General features: G+C 50.6%; 1 protein-coding gene across 1 annotated transcript in view; it reads right to left on the reverse strand.

Moving 5' to 3' along the window:
• Nucleotides 1-1,772: 1,772 nt before the first annotated feature.
• The window catches only part of ZC3H3 (zinc finger CCCH-type containing 3), a 239,653-nt gene continuing 223,462 nt past the window's right edge, over nucleotides 1,773-17,963 (reverse strand). Inside the window, exons 10-13 of the mRNA XM_056854620.1 lie at nucleotides 14,868-15,052; nucleotides 5,326-5,510; nucleotides 2,424-2,475; nucleotides 1,773-1,851 (exon numbers count right to left, since the gene is read on the reverse strand). Of these exons, the coding sequence (XP_056710598.1) occupies nucleotides 1,773-1,851; nucleotides 2,424-2,475; nucleotides 5,326-5,510; nucleotides 14,868-15,052 (501 nt within the window). The remainder of the gene's footprint in view (nucleotides 1,852-2,423; nucleotides 2,476-5,325; nucleotides 5,511-14,867; nucleotides 15,053-17,963) is intronic.

The raw sequence follows: 17,963 nt of genomic DNA on the forward strand, positions 1-17,963 counted from the left end.
TGGCACGCAACACCACAGAAGAAGAAGAGTTGGTTTTTATTCGCCAACTTTCTCTACTACTTAAGGAAGAATCAAACTGGCTTACAATCGCCTTCCCTGCCCCTCCCCTGTGAGGTTGGTGAGGCTGAGAGAGCTCTAAGACAGCTGTGACTAGCCCAAGGTCACCCAGCTGGCTTCATGTGTAAGAGTGGGGAAACGAATCCAGTTCACCAGATTAGCCTCTGCCGCTCACGTGGAGGGGTGGGGAATCAAACCCGGTTGACCAGATCAGAGTCCTCTGATCCAAACCACCACTCTTAACCACTACACCATGCTGGCTCTTGCTGAAAGGCTGTAACCAGGCAGGGGCCCCTTAACTCAATGACAATGCGGAGTCAATGATTAACCTCAGAATGGCAGCTGCTATCCAGGGGTTTTCTCAGCACCTACTGCCTGGACCTTTTAACTGGAGATGCCAGGGATTGAACCTGGGGACCTTTGGCATGCCAAGCAGAGGTTTTCCCACTGAGCCACAGCCCCTACCCTAGGACACAGACCAGGGGCAGTACATCTTGAAGAATCAATCACTTAATGTTTACAATGGCCAGGGAGAGGGTGTGCTTCAGGGTCCTCGCTAGAGCTCACTGCCCCCCCCTCCCTGGCTTAGAGGCCTCTTCCCTTCTTCATTCATCTCTCCTACCCCAAAGCATGACTCCAAATGCCTGAGAAACTGGGCTCTTGGCAGCAGATCACCCCCCTGCCCTTGGCATCTCAACCCATGAAGCACGCTGCCTTCATCTCCAACCACTTCCAGGCGATGCTGGCATCGCTTCATAGGCCGCAGCTAGAACGTCGCTCCATGTGCCAGTAGCCGCTTCATAGGCACACCCTCAGCCAAGTTTCTCTGCCCTCGATTGGGGGTTCTGTGCCCAAGAAGTGGTTGAGGCTGGCATTGGGAGGCAGTGTGGTGTAGTTGTTAGGAGCGGTGGTTTGGAGCAGTGGACTCTGATCTGGAGAACTGGGTTGGATTTCCCACTCCTCCACATGAGCGGCAAAGGCTAATCTGGGGAACTGGATTTGTTTCCCCACTCCTCCACATGAAGCGAGCTGGGTGACCTTGGGCTAGTCACAGCTCTCTTAGAGCTCTCTCAGCCCCACCTACCTCGCAGGGTGTCTGTTGTGGGGAGGGGAAGGGAAGTTGATTGTAAGCCGGTTTGAGTCTTCCTTAAGTGGTAGAGAAAGTCTCCATATAAAATCCAACTCTTCTTCTTTTCTTCTTCTTCACAGCTGTTTCCTCGCGGTCACCCCGTCGACTACTTTGGGGCTTTGCCTTGATTATGCATGCATTTTCCAGCCGTCAGAGGTTGCCTCTCTCTCCCTGAGTGTTTGGTCCGGGTCTTCTGGTTGCTGGCTAAACACAAATCCAGAAAATGCGGGCAAAATGCGCAGAAACGCAAGGGGAGAGCGAGGTGACCTCTGATGGTCGGAAAATGCACGCATAATCAAGGCAAAGCCCCAAAGTAGTCGACGGAGCGACCTCAAGGAAAAAGCCATGCATAAATGGCCTCAGTCTCATGTTGCAAGGGGCAACTCAACCAGGCTACAACAGCCTTGTAGTTGGGAGGGGCTGTGGCTCAGTGGTAGAGCATCTGCTTGGCATGCAGAAGGTCCCAGATTCAATCCCCAGCATCTCCAGTTAAAGGGACTAGGCAAGTAGGTGATGTGCTGATTCAGTACAAGGCAGCTTCATGTGTTCATGTGCCTTCTGGCTAGCCTGTCTGGTGGCTAATGGCTCACAGAGTGAGGGCACTGGCTGGGAGGGTCCCGGAACGACACCAGCGTGCGTGCAAGGTGGGGCGCCCAGGTGTGCACCTGCGGGACGAGGAAGGGGCTCTTGCAACATTACCCCTGCAGCAAAGGTAGCCCTGGACAAAAACAGAAGTGCTGTACCTCCATGAATTTTCCAAAGCGAAAGTGTTTTGAGCGTGCTCAGCGGAGCCGTTAAAAAAGGCTGGAGCGAGCATCTTCCATTAACGTTACGACCGTGAAATATGACAATAAAATGATAGCCGTATGGTCGCAAATTTGCAGCCCGCCGAGTTGCCAGGGGTTTATCCTCACTCAAACGTGCAGAGAGCTGTAAAATGTTTACAGAAAGGGTCGTTTGCCACCATAAAATCCTCTTTTCTCTCCTAAACAAGGCTGAGCGGAGTCATTTACAAACCCCAGAATGTTCATCGGGGGAGAGGGGAACATCTGTTCTCTCCAGGAGCCCGCAGTGATCTTCTCGAACAAATTAACTAAAATGGGTGCTTTCTAATTAAATTAGCACTCGATTGGAAGGGCCCCGCGTTGGTGCACTCCGTTACAATTAGCACAGGGAGGACCGTTCACTCCGGCGCAAGCTATTTAACTGGAAGGTGAAATATGGAGAGGCACATTACCTGCGGACGATTACCGGAGCGACGGAAGCCTTTCGTCTGCCCACGCCACAGCCTACAGGAACACTTTGACCATCCCCGTGAAAAAGAGGACAGAGCACATGGGCCATGTGTGTGTGTCAGAGTAGAGCACAGCAGCTATCCTGGAGCAATGAGACCTGCTTGGAACCATCTCCCAGTCGTGGGAAGCTTGTGCAAACAGATCCAGGTTGGTTAAGAGCAGCAGACTCTAATCTGGAGAACCGGGTTTGATTCCCCACTCCTCCACATGAGCAGCGAATGCTAATCTGGAGAACCGGGTTTGATTCCCCACTCCTCCACATGAGCAGCGGATGCTAATCGGGTGAACTGGGTTGGTTTCCCCACTCCTACACATGAAGCCAGCTGGGTGCCCTTGGGCTAGTCACAGCTCTCTTAGAGCTCTCTCAGCCCCACCTATCTCACAGGGTGTCTGTCGTGGGGAGGGGAAGGGAACGTGATTGTAAACTGGTTTGATTCTTCCTTAAGTGGTAGAAAAAGTCGGCATATAAAAACCAACTCTTCTTCCTCCTCTTCTTCTTCTTTTCCTCCTCCTCCTCCTCCTCCCAGGCTGGCTTTCATGGGCAAAGCTTGGCCCAAGGCACCCCGGCTTCACCTTAACACAGCCCTTCCTGTGCCACCATGATCTTTCTCCCAACTATTTAATCCGTTGGCCAATCCCTGACCTCACCCCTCCATTCCCTCTGCCCAGCATAGACCATGCAGCAGGGGTCCCCCAAGCTCTCTGAGCCTGCGGGCAGCTTTGGGATTCTGACAGAGGATGCTGAGAGCAGCCCCAAAATGGCTGCTGCAGGAGGCGGAGCCAGCCATGGCTGCCATAGTTTACCCGTAAGTCACAGGGAAGTTCTTTATGCTGTGGTGGCAGCTGCTGCCAAAGCAACGTGTTTGAAAATGTGCACAGCCGATCAAATCTCCAATGGCCAATCAGAAGCCTTGCTGGGGAAAAGCCCCACCCACTTTCTAAAAACACTTGGTGGGCACCAGGGATTGGGTTGGCGGGCACCATGGCGGCCACGGGCACAATGCTGGGGACGCCTGTCATAAAGCCTGTCGTACCTGGGGCTGCCGTGTGTGCATTTTAAGAAAAAGGGCTGAAGAAAAACAGAGAGAGGAAAAGACAAGGGGCTAATCGGCGGACGCAGAACCGTCCTGCCTCAAAGGAGATTTCCATTTTCTTCACTGGGATTGATAGCCTGCCATACCCCAAGGACTCAGGGTGGCAGAGATGCCTCTCCCCCCTGCCCAAAAAAACCCCTGTCCCTAGCCAGTGTGGGAGGAGTGTAGCTACACCTGATCCTAAAGGAACACGGAGGGCAGAGGAATCGTGGCCGTCCCATGTAAATTTTTTGCTCACTTGCAAACCAGATGCCACGTCCTCACCCCTGAATGTCTTCTTCAGTAAGAAGCTCATATTTCCAAGTCTCACTGTGACACTGAATGATGAAATAAAAGAAGAGAAAAGAAGATTCTACAAAATTCCATTTGCTATCCTAAATATATATTTTTCACCTAAAGGTTTTGTGGTGAAAGCTGTGTTTTTAATCGAGGGTCTGGGCCCCTGGAAGAGAGCAAATGCCCCCTTATGGGATGCAATGTGACACCTTCGCCTCACACACACACACCCCGCGTAGGTATCCTGCCTTCATTCCCACAACAGTCAAACCTCCTGCAAATGCTCCCCTGCCCTCTCCACGCTGCGTTTCAACTTTCGACTAATCACTTCCCTGAAATGTTTTCCACTATTGAACAGACATGAAGTTGCCCTACACTATACTATGCTATACTATATATCAGTCCATCAAAGTCAGGATTGTCTACTCTGACTGGCAACAGCTCTCCAGGGTCTCAGGCAGAGGTCTTTCACATCACCTACTGCCTGAGTGTCAGGCCCAGCCTGGGCAGTGTACAGAAACTGCCAGGCATGGTCTGACAGAGGATGTTGTGCTATCACCAGGTGCCGGCCAAGGTCGGCTCTACTGCCAAGTATTTGTTTTGACTCAGGACTCTGTGGGAATCTAACCTCAGTGGGAGGGGGGTTGCCATGGCATCCTGAATTGTTCCATGCCTTCTGATATAGGCCCTGCACCATGCTTTTAGTTTCTGTTAGTGCCAACTTGACTCTTAGCTGCTGTTAACCTGTAGATCTTCCAATAAATCAACTCTCTTTTGGACTAAATATTGTCGAAGGCTTTCACGGTCAGAGTTCATTGGTTCTTGTAGGTTATCCGGGCTGTGTAACCGTGGTCTTGGAATTTTCTTTCCTGACGTTTCGCCAGCAACTGTGGCAGGCATCTTCAGAGTAGTAACACTGAAGGACAGTGTCTCTCAGTGTCAAGGGTGTAGGAAGAGTAATATATAGTCAGAAAGGGGTTGGGTTTGAGCTGAGTATTGTCCTGCAAAAGTATTGTCCTGTAAGTATCAAGATAATGTGCTAATGAGGGTATGGTATGTTAATATGGAACCATTGTATCCTGAAGTGATCTGTTAATGTGTGTAATCCAAAGCTAATCTGTATGGCTATTGTTGAATGCTGTCTTTGTCTGGAGGTTTTTCAGATCTCTTTTGGACTACTTGTCTGCGGATGTTTGTTTATGGGATTATCACGGGACAAGTGCTCACACTGAGACTTGACTGGAGATGCCAGGGACTGAACCAGGGGCCTTTTGTGTGCAAAGCAGATGCTCTACCACTGAGCCACAGTCCCTCCCCTTAGGTCAAGGATGTGTGATCCACCAAAGTCTGGAAAAGTAATCACATTTGCAACTCTGAACTTCTGCTGTTTCTTCCCAGAGAGCTGCCAGAGAAGAGGGAGTCATTGTCATCCCCCCACCCATATATATGCCCAGGCAACCGACTGCCTTGGTACCTGCTTCTTCCCTGGGCTTCTCTCGCTCCGGCTTACGGTCTTCCTCCATTGGAGAGGTGGAAGGCGATTGGAGAGAGATGAAGGAGGGCAGCTTGCTTAGTTTGCTGGTCTGTGGGAGGGCCTGGCGGCTCCAGGCGCTCCCCTTCTGCTCTGTGCCCGAAGGCCCAGCAATTTCCTCCTCTTTCCTAAAAAAGAAAGGAAAAAATGCTCATGGAGAACTGCAGCAGATCACATGCTCTGCAGTGATCATTAGGTTTGCCAACCTCCAGGTACCAGCTGGAGATCTCCTGCTATTACAACTGATCTCCAGCTGACAGAGATTGGTTCCCCTTGAGAAAATGGCCCCTTTGGCAATTGGACTCTATGGCATTGAAGTCCCCCCGCAAACCCTGCCCTCCTCACATTCTGCTCCCGGTGGCGAAGAGGGACCTGGCAACCCTAGTGATCATGGGTCACATGATACCAGGGAGGGGTTCAGGGACCTCCCCTCACCCCATACCCCCTACTGGCAACAGATTGTTGTTGTTATTATTATTGGTATTGCTGTTATTATTATTTTGTTATTGTTGTTTTAAAAACATTTTAATGTCATCTTTCTACCAGATTCAGGTCTACAAGGTGGTGACCATAAAAAAATGTTAAAACATTTGAGCAATTAAAAATACATTAAAAATTATAAAACAATTCAATTAAAACATGTGCACAACACCAGAAGGGGGGCCAGTAACTTATTGGGGATACACCAAATGAAACAAAAAATTCTTCATCTGAATTCACTCCTCTCTACTTAAGGACAGATGGACTCACATTCCAGCTGTATCTGAAGAAGTGAGCTATGGCTCACGAAAGCTCATCCCCTGCCAGAAATTGTGCTAGTCTTTAAGGATGCCAGAGAATGAACCTTCCAAAGGGGCCGTGTTTCTCCAGGGGGACTGATCTCTATCATCTGGAGATGTAATTCCAGGAGACTTCCAGGCCCCGCCTGGAGGTTTGCAGCCCGACTTTCACACGATCCCTTATTAGGTGGGATTGCTCAAGAAGAAATGAAAAAGACAGCAAACAACTGCTGAAGCAGCAACCGAGGGGGAACAGCGACCAGTTATGAGAAAAGGCAGGATTGAGGGCTGGGGGTGAGTGGGGGTGAGAAGGCCCTCGCCTGCCTGAAATCATTCATTTGGAGGCGAAAACTGAACTGCAGACATGTCAGCGCAATCCAGATGGCCTCTGCCCTTCCCACTCCCTCCACCATGATTTCTAAGGCACTGCAAGAGCGCCACCTTAAGGATGCCACTGGGCTATCGTGCCAAACGAGGGCACCCAGCCTTGGCAACTGTCTAATTGCAGGCAGCCCTCTTCCTGCGGAGGTGAGCCAAAGCTCTAGTCCAAGCACCTTCCGGATGTGACACAGGACCTTCCTTATTTGGACAGGCGTCTAGAGGTTAGGGCTAAGCAGAGCCATTTCGGGGTTTAAAACAAAACAAAATAAAACATAGAGCTGTCACTTAGAGGAGGGCAGGGAGCTGTTCCTGTTGGCAGCAGAGGACAGGACTCACAATAATGGGTTTAAATTGTGGGAGGAGAGGTACCGGCTGGATATTAGGGGGAAAGTTTTTTACAGTAAGAGTTGTTCAACAGTGGAATTGGCTGCATAGGGAGGTGGTGAGCTCCCCTTCACTGGTGGTCTTTAAGCAGAGGCTGGACAAGCACACTAAACAGGGATGCTCAAGAAGAAGAAGAGCTGCTTTTTATATGCTGACTTTCTCTACCACTTAAGGAAGAATCAAATCGCCTTACAATCACCTTCCCATCCCCTGCCCACAACAGACACCCTGTGAGGTAGGTGGGGCTGAGAGAGTGTGACTGGCCCAAGGTCACCCAGCTGGCTTCATGTGTAGGGGTGGGGAATCAAATCCAGCTCACCAGATTAGCCTCCTCCACTCATGTGGAGGAGTGGGGAATCAAACCCGGTTCTCCAGATCAGAGTCCACCGCTCCAAACCACTGCTCTTAACCACTACACCACATTGGCTCTCAAGGCTGATCCTGTATTGAGCAGGGAGTTGGACTAGATGGCCTCTAAGGACCCTTCCAACTCTATGATTCTATTGTAATATGCTTAAATTGGATCTCTTTATTCCTTAATATTACTTAAGGAAGGCTGTTTCCCTACCTACTCCATTGGGTCATAAACCAAATGGAGTTTCAGAGGGTACCTGTCTCAGCCTGCAGCAGAAGAGCTTGAATTGAGTCCTTAAGCACCTTAAAGACCAAAAAGATTTGGGGGATATCTGCTTTCAAGAGTCAGATGAAGGGAGCTCACTCCCCGAAAATCTTGTTGAAACCAAACGCAGCGGAATAATTTCGGTGCCAGATGTCTAAAAGAAAAGGTTCCACAGCTCGTGTGTTTCTGCACATCATGTAGGGTTGCCTGCTCCAGCTTGGGAAATACCTGGATATTTTGTGGGCGGAGCCTGAGGAGGATGGGTTTGGAGAGGGGAGGGACTTCAATGCCTTAGAGTCCAATTGCCAAAGCGGTCATTTTCTCCAGGTGAACGGATCTCTATCGGCTGGAGATCAGTTGCAATAGCAGGAGATCCCCAGCCACCACCTGGAGGTTGGCAACTGTAATGTAACGTCAGCTATCCTAGAAGTTCATCCACCTAACCTCAGGTGTGCAAGAAGAGCTGGCGTCGCTTCCTACCCTGGGGAGACACTCTGTACTTTCTCAGAGGCAACTTCTTCTGGGCGACGCCTTTGCACCTTCCTCGACGGCACCCTGGCATCAGAAGAAGGGACCAGGGACCAGCTCCGGCCTGAGCGCCTGCTCCTTCCTCACCTTGGCTGAAGCCCTCGCCCATCCCACAGCCTCACTCCTCTGAGTAAACCTGGCTAATGTGATGTTTTATCATGTTTGACATCCCTGTCGGCAGCGCTAATAAAGAGAGAGGGACTGCGCTATTTAAAAGCCGCTCTTGTCTGCGTGTCCCCCATCCTTCCCATGAAAGGGGATGGCGAAGCGGGGCCTGCGGGGCACTTCTCTTGCCTGGCCCCCTCCCTCCTCTTGCATTCTTACCCAAAAGGGGCCAGGAAGGTATTTTACACCTCATCGACTCAGGGGATGTGAGCTGGGTGCCATTCCAAGTTTATTCTGTCACCCTGGATAACTCTGGAGAGTCCACATAGCTTTGAGCGCGGCCATACAAGGAAGGGCCGGCCAGCGGTTCCAAGAAGGGCCCAATTTAGAGAGTGTGTGTGAGGAGGAGGAGGAGAAGGAAGAAGGAAGAAGAGGAAGAAGAAGAGTTGGTTTTTATATGCCAACTTTCTCTACCACTTAAGAGAGACTCAAACCGGCTTACAATCACCTTCCCTTCCCCTCCCCACAACAGACACCTTGTGAGGTTGGTGGGGCTGAGGGAGCTCTAAGAGAGCTGTGATTAGCCCAGGAATCTAAGAGGAGCCCTGCTGGATCAGACCGGTGGTCCATCTAGTCCAGCATCCGGTCTCACACAGTGGCCAACCAGTTCCTCTGAAGGTCCAACAACAGGGCAGAGGGCTGAGGCCTTCCCATGAGAAGAACCTAAAAAAAGCCCCTCTGGAACAGACCAGTGAGGGTCCATCTAGTCCAGCATCCTGTCTCACACAGAGACCAACCAGTTCCTCTGGAGGCCCAACAACAGGCCACAGAGGCCAAGGCCTTCTCCTGATGTTGCCTCATGGAATCATAGAGTTGGAAGGGACCATCAGGGTCATCTAGTCCAACCCCCTGCACAATACAGGAATTTCACAACTACCTCCCTCCTCCACACCCCCAGTGACCCACACTTCATGCCCAGAAGATGGCCAAGGTGTCCTCCCTCTCATGATCTGCCTAAGGTCGTAGAATCAGCATTGCTGACAGACGGCCATCTAGCCTCTTCTTAAAAACCTCCAGGGAGTGGGATTCAGAAGGAACATGGAGGTTCCCTTTAGTCACCACGTCTAGGAGCCACTGACAGACACCGACAGAGCTATCATCCATGAATCTCTCTAATCCCCTTTTAATGCCAGTGGAGAGGAGGAGGAGAAGATTTGGATCTTCATTCAGCTTTCCCCTGCCTCTCTAAGGCTTCACCCCGCACTCCCCACTGAATTCTGCTGTATCTTGTGTGTGTGTGTGTGGGGGGGGTACTCCATTTGAGCCCAGGCTGCTTCGCTGGCTCTCTTGCAAACATTGCTTCCCCCAACAGCCAGGAATGAAGCACACCGTCAGGAAACTGCCAAGCTGCCACTGCAAGCCAACCAAGGAAGGTGACGTGGACATGCGGCTGGGAAAGGAGCCGGTGGCCTGGTGCAGACAGATTTGGACGCTGGGATGCCATTAAGGAACGGTGGAGAGGCCTGGCAGAGCAGCCCCAGACAGAATTAGCAGCCCCTTGCCCTCTTCTATTCTGGGCCCATATAAATATATCTGCTCTCTTCGGTAAGGCAAAGGGGGGGTCACTTGCTCAGCATGGTGGGGGGACAAGACGAATCCCCATCAAAGCTTTTCTTCCTCTTTCATAATACTAGAACGCAGGGTCATCTGCTGAAGCTGGAGGGTGACAGATTCAAATCAGATAAAAGGAAGTATTTCTTCACACAACACATAGTTAAATTGTGGAACTCCCTGCCCCAGGATGTGGTGATGGCTGCCAACTGGGAAGGCTTGAAGAGGGGAGTGGACATGTTCATGGAGGAAAGGGATATTCATGGCTACTAGTCAAAATGGATGCTAGTCATGATGCATACCTGTTCTCTCCGGGATCAGAGGAGCATGCCTATTATCTTAGGTGCTGTGGAACACAGGCAGGACAATGCTGCTGCAGTCGTCTTGCTTGTGGGCTTCCTAGAGGCCCCTGGTTGGCCGCTGTATGAACAGACTGCTGGACTTGATGGGCCTGGGTCTGATCCAGCTGGATCCCTGAACAACAGGGATCCAGCTCATTTAAATAGCTTAAAGCTACACAATTAATACCATTTGCAAACTGCAAAGCATTTAGACCTTTGACCCTCTGAGGGAATAATGCAATGCACTTCTTTATTTAAAAAAATGTCTTTATAAGGGTTAGACAGAATTTCTGGCTGATTAACTACCCAGCTGATTATTCAATCAGAATCAACTATATGTCCTGTCTATAAAAAAGGTGAGTGTTGGCTTACAGTTTAAAAAGCAAGTTCAAAATTCTTTTGCAGTCTCCTCTTTCGGTAGCACACCAACACCCAGAGAAACTGTGAAAATATATATTTTTAAAAACCCTTCCCCTCCTCTTTAGTTTGCAATTCATCCATTAAAATTCCCCCTTGCTGATGAAAACCTACTGATTAACCAATTGCAGTGGATTAATCTAGCAATCAACACATGAACACATGAAGCTGCCTTCTGCTGAATCAGACCCTCGGTCCATCCAAGTCAGTATTGTCTACTCAGACGAGCAGCGGCTCTCCAGGGTCTCAGGTAGAGGTCTTTCCCATCACCTACTTGCCTAGTCCCTTTAACTGGAGATGCCGGGGATTGAACCTGGGACCTTCTGCATGCCAAGCAGATGCTCTACCACTGAGCCACAGTCCCTTCCATAATCCAACACCAAAAAGCACGCAAGTTCTTATTTTTAAGCTTAAAGAATTACCCCAGAAAGATTTACAACAAATTTCCTAAATCATAGTATGGCCAAATTCCAACATGGCAAAGCTAGCCAATGAAAGGTCGGAGCAAGTCATGGGATGAGGCATAGGCTAGAATCGTTACTTTGGCCTGAGCAACAGAGAGACCTGCTGGCTGTCCTGACTTGGACATTCAAAGCCATCCCAACCATCCTGGCCCAGATGATCTGAGCAGCAAGGGCTGAGGAAGTCCAGGCACCTGGTAGCCACGGCACACAGACCTGCAGAAATAAATCCAAGCAGAAACATGCATTCGGCTTCTGGCCTTGGCAATCTGATCTTGCTCTCTGCAATTGAATGCCAGCTGTCCAAGGAATGGACTGTATTTTTTTTAAAGCTCCAAACAACAAAACCTCCTATAAATTCCCTACTGCGGTTATGTCTCTGCTCGAGCTGTTTGTGAATCGCAGCACACTAGAAAGCTATTCTAAAAGCCCGAGAGTTCTAGCCTTGGCAATCTGATCTTGCTCTCTGCAGCTGAATGCGGGTTGTCCAAGGAATGGACAGTATTTTTTTTTAAAGCTACAAAATCTCCCATTAATCCCCTATGGCACTTCTGTCTCTGCTCAAGCTGTTTGTGAATCGCAGCACACTAGAAAGCTATTCTAAAAGCCCAGGATGAAGCAGGGCCCACTTTTCAGCCACGGACGATGCAGAGGTGAGTCTTCAATACTCAGCAGGGATGCTCGAGGCCTGGTCCTTGTGGAATTAAAATCTCCTGAGACCCTTTTCATAGAGTCGTTGGTAGAAATTGAGGGTGAGGGTTTCCTCTGGGAGACAGGAGCCTGTCGTGTTAGGATAACAAAGTGATCAATAGCCCCCAAGGGCACCTGGGACAAGCGTCTCCGCACCGCTATCATTTTATGCTGACAGCTGCTGACATGTGCAACCTCGGAAGTGTGATGGCCACCTATGGAGCTGCATCGGTCTGAACCCTCCACACACCAGCCCGCTTCCCTGGCCTTCCTCGCCTTGCGGATTGGTCAGCACAGGAGAGACACCACAGGTGGACTCTATGGAACAACCTTCAGGAGCAAACGACCTCGCTAGACAATTCGAGACCAAGCGGCAGGAGAAAAGAGAACTTGCCATTTCTGGCTATCTTCCAGCGTAGTGTAGTGGTTAGGAGTGGCGGACACTAAACTGGAGAACCGGATTCGATTCCCCACTCCTCCATATGAAGCCAGCTGGGGGACCTTTGTCTAGTCACAGTTCTCTGTGAACTCTCTCAGCCGCACCTACCTCACAAGGTGTCTGTTGTGGGGAAAGGAAGGAGATGGTAAGCCAGTTTGATTCCCCTTAAAAGGTAGAGAAAGTTGGCATATAAAAATCAACTCTTCTTCTTGTTCTTCGCTTCACATCAAGGTCAACTGCCCCCCCCCCACTTTGGAAATATATGCCATTGTTCTTTGCAACCACAGAAAAAACTTTGGGATGTGGCCTGGGGCACAGAATTCTGTTTCTGAAGTATTTTAGGGTTCTTGCTTACAACAGGTTTATTGTTCTCATGGCTTCAGAGGTACTCTTCAAAAGGCACATGTGGACAACATGTGGTAAAGCTTCACAATCTGGATAAGATTTTGGGTGGTGGGGAGTAGAACTTCAGCACCTAACACAATTCCCCCAATCTTCTCCATGACCAGGAGAGAATTAATCAAAACAGTGCCATTTGCAAAAGAGTTTGCGCAAACGGAGGGGAACGGTCATGGATCTGTGGCAGAGCATCTGCTTGTCACGCACAAGGTCCGAAGACTCAATCCCTGACATCTCCAGGATTTTTTTTAAAGGATCAGGTAATAGGTGATGTGAAAGACCTCCACCTGAGACCCTGGAGAGCAGTTGCTAGTCTAAGTAGAAGAAAGAGGAGAAGAAGAGTTGGTTTTTTATATGCTGACTTTCTCTACCACTTAAGGAAGAATCAAACTGGCTTTACAATCACCTTCCCCTCCCCACAACAGAGGTAGGTGGGGCTGAGAGAGTGTGACCAGCCCAAGGTCACCCAGCTGGCTTCATGTGTAGGAGTGGGGAAACCAACCCGGTTCTCCAGATCAGAGTCCACCTCTCCAAACCACCGCTCTTAACCACGACATCACGCTGGCTCTCTGACCTTGACAGACTGATAGTCTGATTCAGCAGAAGGCAGCTTCAGGTGTTCATGTGTCCATGGAGCATTTATACAAGACACAAAATTATAGACGGACACATTTTTTTGCTGGAATTACCCTGGTGCATAAAACCGGGAGGTTTTTTCCCTATTGAAACAAAAAGCCCTGCCCACATGCCCATCCGTCCAAATGGGTCCTCATCTAGGAAAGCTCAGCTGTCCACCCAGACAGGGCCCACCCTCCGGCCCGGCAGCTCCCCAGGGCCGAATTCCAAAGGAGGTACGTGACTAAGGCGCCCTTCTCCGGTTTGGCAAGAGTCGTCCTCAGGATGAGAAGATTTATGGCGGCCCTGCCAAGCACAGCCTGCCGGCTGCCCCGGAGCTCCAGAAGCAGATTAGCTGGACACCGATGAACCCCCCTCCCTCCCCATTCTGCCACTCCTCCCGAGGTGGCAACAACTTAGCAGCTTGTAGTGGACAGAACACGGTGTGATGCCCACCTCAAGGCATCGAGGGAGAGCAGATAAGGGGAGAGCCGGGTGGCAATTTGTCACCCTTAACCCACCTTCAAAAATGCTCTGGTGACAGTTGGAGTGTTTGCCGATTGCGCTCCAAGGGAGGCCCTGGCACTGCAGAGCTGAACCTCTGGGTTCAGCCACCCCAGAGAGGGAGCAGAGGACGTTCTGCCTCCCTCCACTGCCGTTCAAGGTATCTTGTCACCCCAGCAAGGATTTCATAGAATCATAGAGCGGTTGTATCAACAGAAGTCTACTGTCCAGATCACACGAAGTGATGGTATCACTTTACTCTGCTCTGGTTAGACCTAACCTAGAGTATTGTGTTCAGTTTTGGGCACCGCAATTTAAGAAGGATCTAGACAAGCTGGAACGGGTCCAGAGGAGGGCAACAAAGATGGTGAGGGGTCTGGAGACCAAGTCCTATGAGGAAAGGTTGAAAGAGCTGGGTATGTTTAGCCTGAAGAGGAGAAGACTGAGCGGGGATATGATAACCATCTTCAAGTACTTGAAGGGCTGTCACATAGAGGAGGGTGCCGAGTTGTTTTCTGTTGCTCCAGAAGGTCAGACCAGAACCCACGGGTTGAAATTAAATCAAAAGAGTTTCCGTCTAGACATTAGGAAGAATTTTCTAACAGTTAGAGCGGTTCCTCAGTGGAACAAGCTTCCTTGGGAAGTGGTGAGCTCTTCTTCCCTGGAGGTTTTAAAGAAGAGGCTAGATGGCCATCTGTCAGCAATGCTGATTCTATGAGAGGGCGGGCACCTTGGCCATCTTCTGGGCACGAAGTATGGGTCACTGGGGGCGTGGGGGGGAGGTAGTTCAGAATTTCCTGCATTGTGCAGGCGGTTGGACTAGATGACCCTAGTGGTTGCTTCCAACTCAATGATTCTATGGAAGTGTCCATAGAGGCAATCTAGTCCAACCCCCCGGTCGATGCATGATCAGCCTAGAGCAGCGGTTCCCAAAAATCTCCTAGCGCTTCATGAAGAGGCTGGAAAGAAGAAAGACTTAAAGACTGGCTTAAAGACTGCCAGTGCTGATGGCGGCCAGGCCCGAGCCAAGCTGCAGGGCTCCCCTTGGCAGATTGAGGAGGTAACAAAGCCATGCAGGGAGAAAAGAGACTGTTCAGCCTCAGCCTCACCCTGCCAAGACAAGATATTCCACAAAAAGTATAAAACTTATAAACATATAAAACATATAAAAGAGAAAATATGGCAGTCCCACAGGCTGCAGCACCTCCTTACCCAACTCTCTGCTTCTTCAGGTGTGCCCACTTCGGCGTTGAGCACTCAGGTTGGCAAGAGTCTGGGGGACCGGGCTGCTGGGTGCGGCGCTTCCGCCGAGGGTGCTGCAGTTTGCACTGGGCCCCTTTGGGACAGACGCCATTCTTGGAGAAGTCCGGACACACCAGGGTGTGTTTCTTCTTGCACTGAAAGACAAAAATCCCAGATGCGTCAGCTATAAGTGAGCACATCATGCAGGCCGATAAATGCTTGTTCTCCGGAATGCCTTCCTCTGGGGATGCTCCAAAGCATGAGCATGGGCATCTTTTGGATGCGCTCATAAGAACGCAAGAGATGCCTGACTGGATCAGGCCAGCGGTCCACCTAGTCCCAGTATTTCTCACGGTGGGCAACAAGGGCCAACAAGTAGGCACAGAGCCTTCAGGTCACCCCCTTGCCCTGGTATTCAGAGGTTGGCTGCCTCTGGCTATGCCAGTCTGAGTAGAAGAAGAGAAGAAGAAGAGTTGGTTTTTATATGCTGACTTTCTCTACTATTTAAGGGAGACTCAAACCGACTGACAATCACCTTCCCTTCCCCTCCCCACAACAGACACCCTGTGAGGTAGGTGGGGCTGAGAGAGTGACTAACCAAAGATCACCCAGCTGGCTTCATGAGGAGGAGTGGGGAATCAAACCTGGTTCTCCAGATCAGAGTCCACAGCTCCAAACTACCGTTCTTAACCCTTACACCACGCTGGCTCCCCAAGGAAGGATCTGCAGAGGAAGGTGATGGCAAACCACCTCTGCTCCTCACTTGCCTTGAAAGCCCCTTGCTGGGGTTGCCAGGAGTCAGTTTTGAGTTGACAGCACATAGGTGCTCCATTCTTTATGGAGAGGGGCCACAGTTCAATAGAATAGTCTCTGGTTTGCATGCAGGAGGCCCCAGGTTCAATCCCTGGGATCTCCAGTTAAAAGATCTCCTAGCAGGTGATGTGAAAGACCTCTGCCCGAGATCCTGGAGAGGGGCTGCCGGTTTGATTAGACAATACTAACGTGATGGACCGATGGTCTAATTCTGATTCAGTAGATCCAGCCCCTGAGAACCACGGCCGTACATCCAACCAGTACATTCTACCACTTGACTCAACTAAGTTTTGTAGGGCTACCAACTCCAGGGCGGGAAATTCCTGGAGATTTGGAGGTAGAGCCTGGGAAGGGTGGGGTTTGGGAAGGGGGAACCTCAGCCTAGATGTGATGTCAACAGAGTCCATCCTCTAAAGCAGCCATTTTTGCAATATATATTTCCTGGTGCCCACTTTGTTCTTCTCCAACGTATCTCTTCCCCAAAGCTAATAGTCAATCCTGGCTCTCCTCAAGAGTGAATTCCAACACTGACTTGAAAGGACCACTCACGGACTCACAGCTGACCACAGGAGCTACTACTGCGAACTGCCGGCCACCCGTGTTTACAAAGCCCCGCTGCCTGAACGGCCTCCCGTGGAGAGGTTGCGTGAGCCGCGTACGTCATTCATGACTGCGCTTTTGGAAAGGCTTGTGTTTCAGTGCCTGACCTGAAGCGACTGGAGCAGGCCAACCCAAAATAGCTTGCAACCAAACCCTCTCTTAACAGCTTCCCTTTGCTGAGATGCTCCATGAAAACCTGTCAAGAGGGTGTCAAACCTGACGGCTGCCGGAGAGACATCGCAAGCGCCTCGGCCTTTCGCTGGGCCTGGTCGCTGCCCCACTCCTGCTCTGGGTTGGTCTGACGTCTGGGTTAGAAGCAGCAGGTTTGAACCATTTTGCTGAAAGACGAAGAAACTGGCTTCGAGACTGAGTTTCCGCAGACAAGCGGGGCATATGCAAAGCGCAAGGGCTGTACGTTCTTTGCAATAGGGGCTGCTTTCTCTACCTTACAGTGGGGGAGGGGGGTTGCACAGGAACCACAAGTAGCCAGCAACGTGCACCACCCTTTACCGAACACACAAACATGGAAGCTGGCTCCTGCCCCGAGGAGCTTATGGTCTAAAATTAATTATACTATTGTGCCATAAGCTTGAATCCACCAGAGATTTCCATGGGGGTGGGGGATGAGGCTTCTGACCACAGAGCACAATTTCCCTGTTTCCCACCTCCCCCTGTAGCCCAAAATACCCCTCCCAGACGCTGCTGCTGGGGGGCAGGGAAGAGTGTGGTGTAGCGGTTACAGGGTCAAAGGACCTAGGAGACCCAGGTTCAAATTCTCTCTCTGCCATGGAAGCTTGCTGAGTGACCTTGGGCCAGTCTCCCCCTAACCTTCTTCACAGGGTTGTTGTGAGGATAAAATGGAGGAGAGGAGAATGATGTGACCCACCTTGAGCCCCCGTTGGAGAGAGAAGTGGGATACAAACAAAGTAAATAAATAAATTGAGGGGCAGTCGGAAGTCTGCAGGCGGAGAGAGGAACTAACGTAAACTGCCACCCCTTTTATCTGTGGAAATCCTCCGCAGGACCCAAGCCATCCTCTGCAGGACATAGTCATATGGTAACCCCATCCCTGATCCCCTTTTTGTCTTATTTGGACTGTAAACCTGCAGGCAGGCCCTGCTTTCATTAACAGCCCACATTGAGTACATCTCTGATGCTCTGTGGACGACCTCCAGAGGCCTCCCTGGCTTGTATGGCATTTAAACATAGAATCACAGAATCATAGAGTTAGAAGGGATCCCCAGGGTCATCTAGTCCAACCCACTACACAATGCAGGAAATTCACAACTTCCTCTCCCCCCCACACCCCCAGTGGCCCCTACTCCATGCCCAGAAGATGGCCAAGATGCCCTCCCTCTCATGAGCTGCCTAAGGTCATAGGATCAGCATTGCTGACAGATGGCCGTCATGACCAAACCGAAACATCATGAAGGACTGACAAGCCTGGACCCGGCAGTCTCCGAATTCAAAGGGTAAAATTGGGTCACCAAGGCCTGAAAGGGGGGGGGGGAGTTGGGATTTCAGCTGGCCTCTTAGCAAGAGGTCAACGGAGCAGCCGCCCACCCCGTGTGAATCCCCCACTCTGCAACCATCTCCTCTGTTGGAATGGATCTGACATTGCACACGAGGAGTAGGGAATGCCACGACACAAAG

This window comes from Euleptes europaea, chromosome 8 (genome assembly GCF_029931775.1).
Source record: "Euleptes europaea isolate rEulEur1 chromosome 8, rEulEur1.hap1, whole genome shotgun sequence".
NCBI lineage: Eukaryota > Metazoa > Chordata > Lepidosauria > Squamata > Sphaerodactylidae > Euleptes > Euleptes europaea.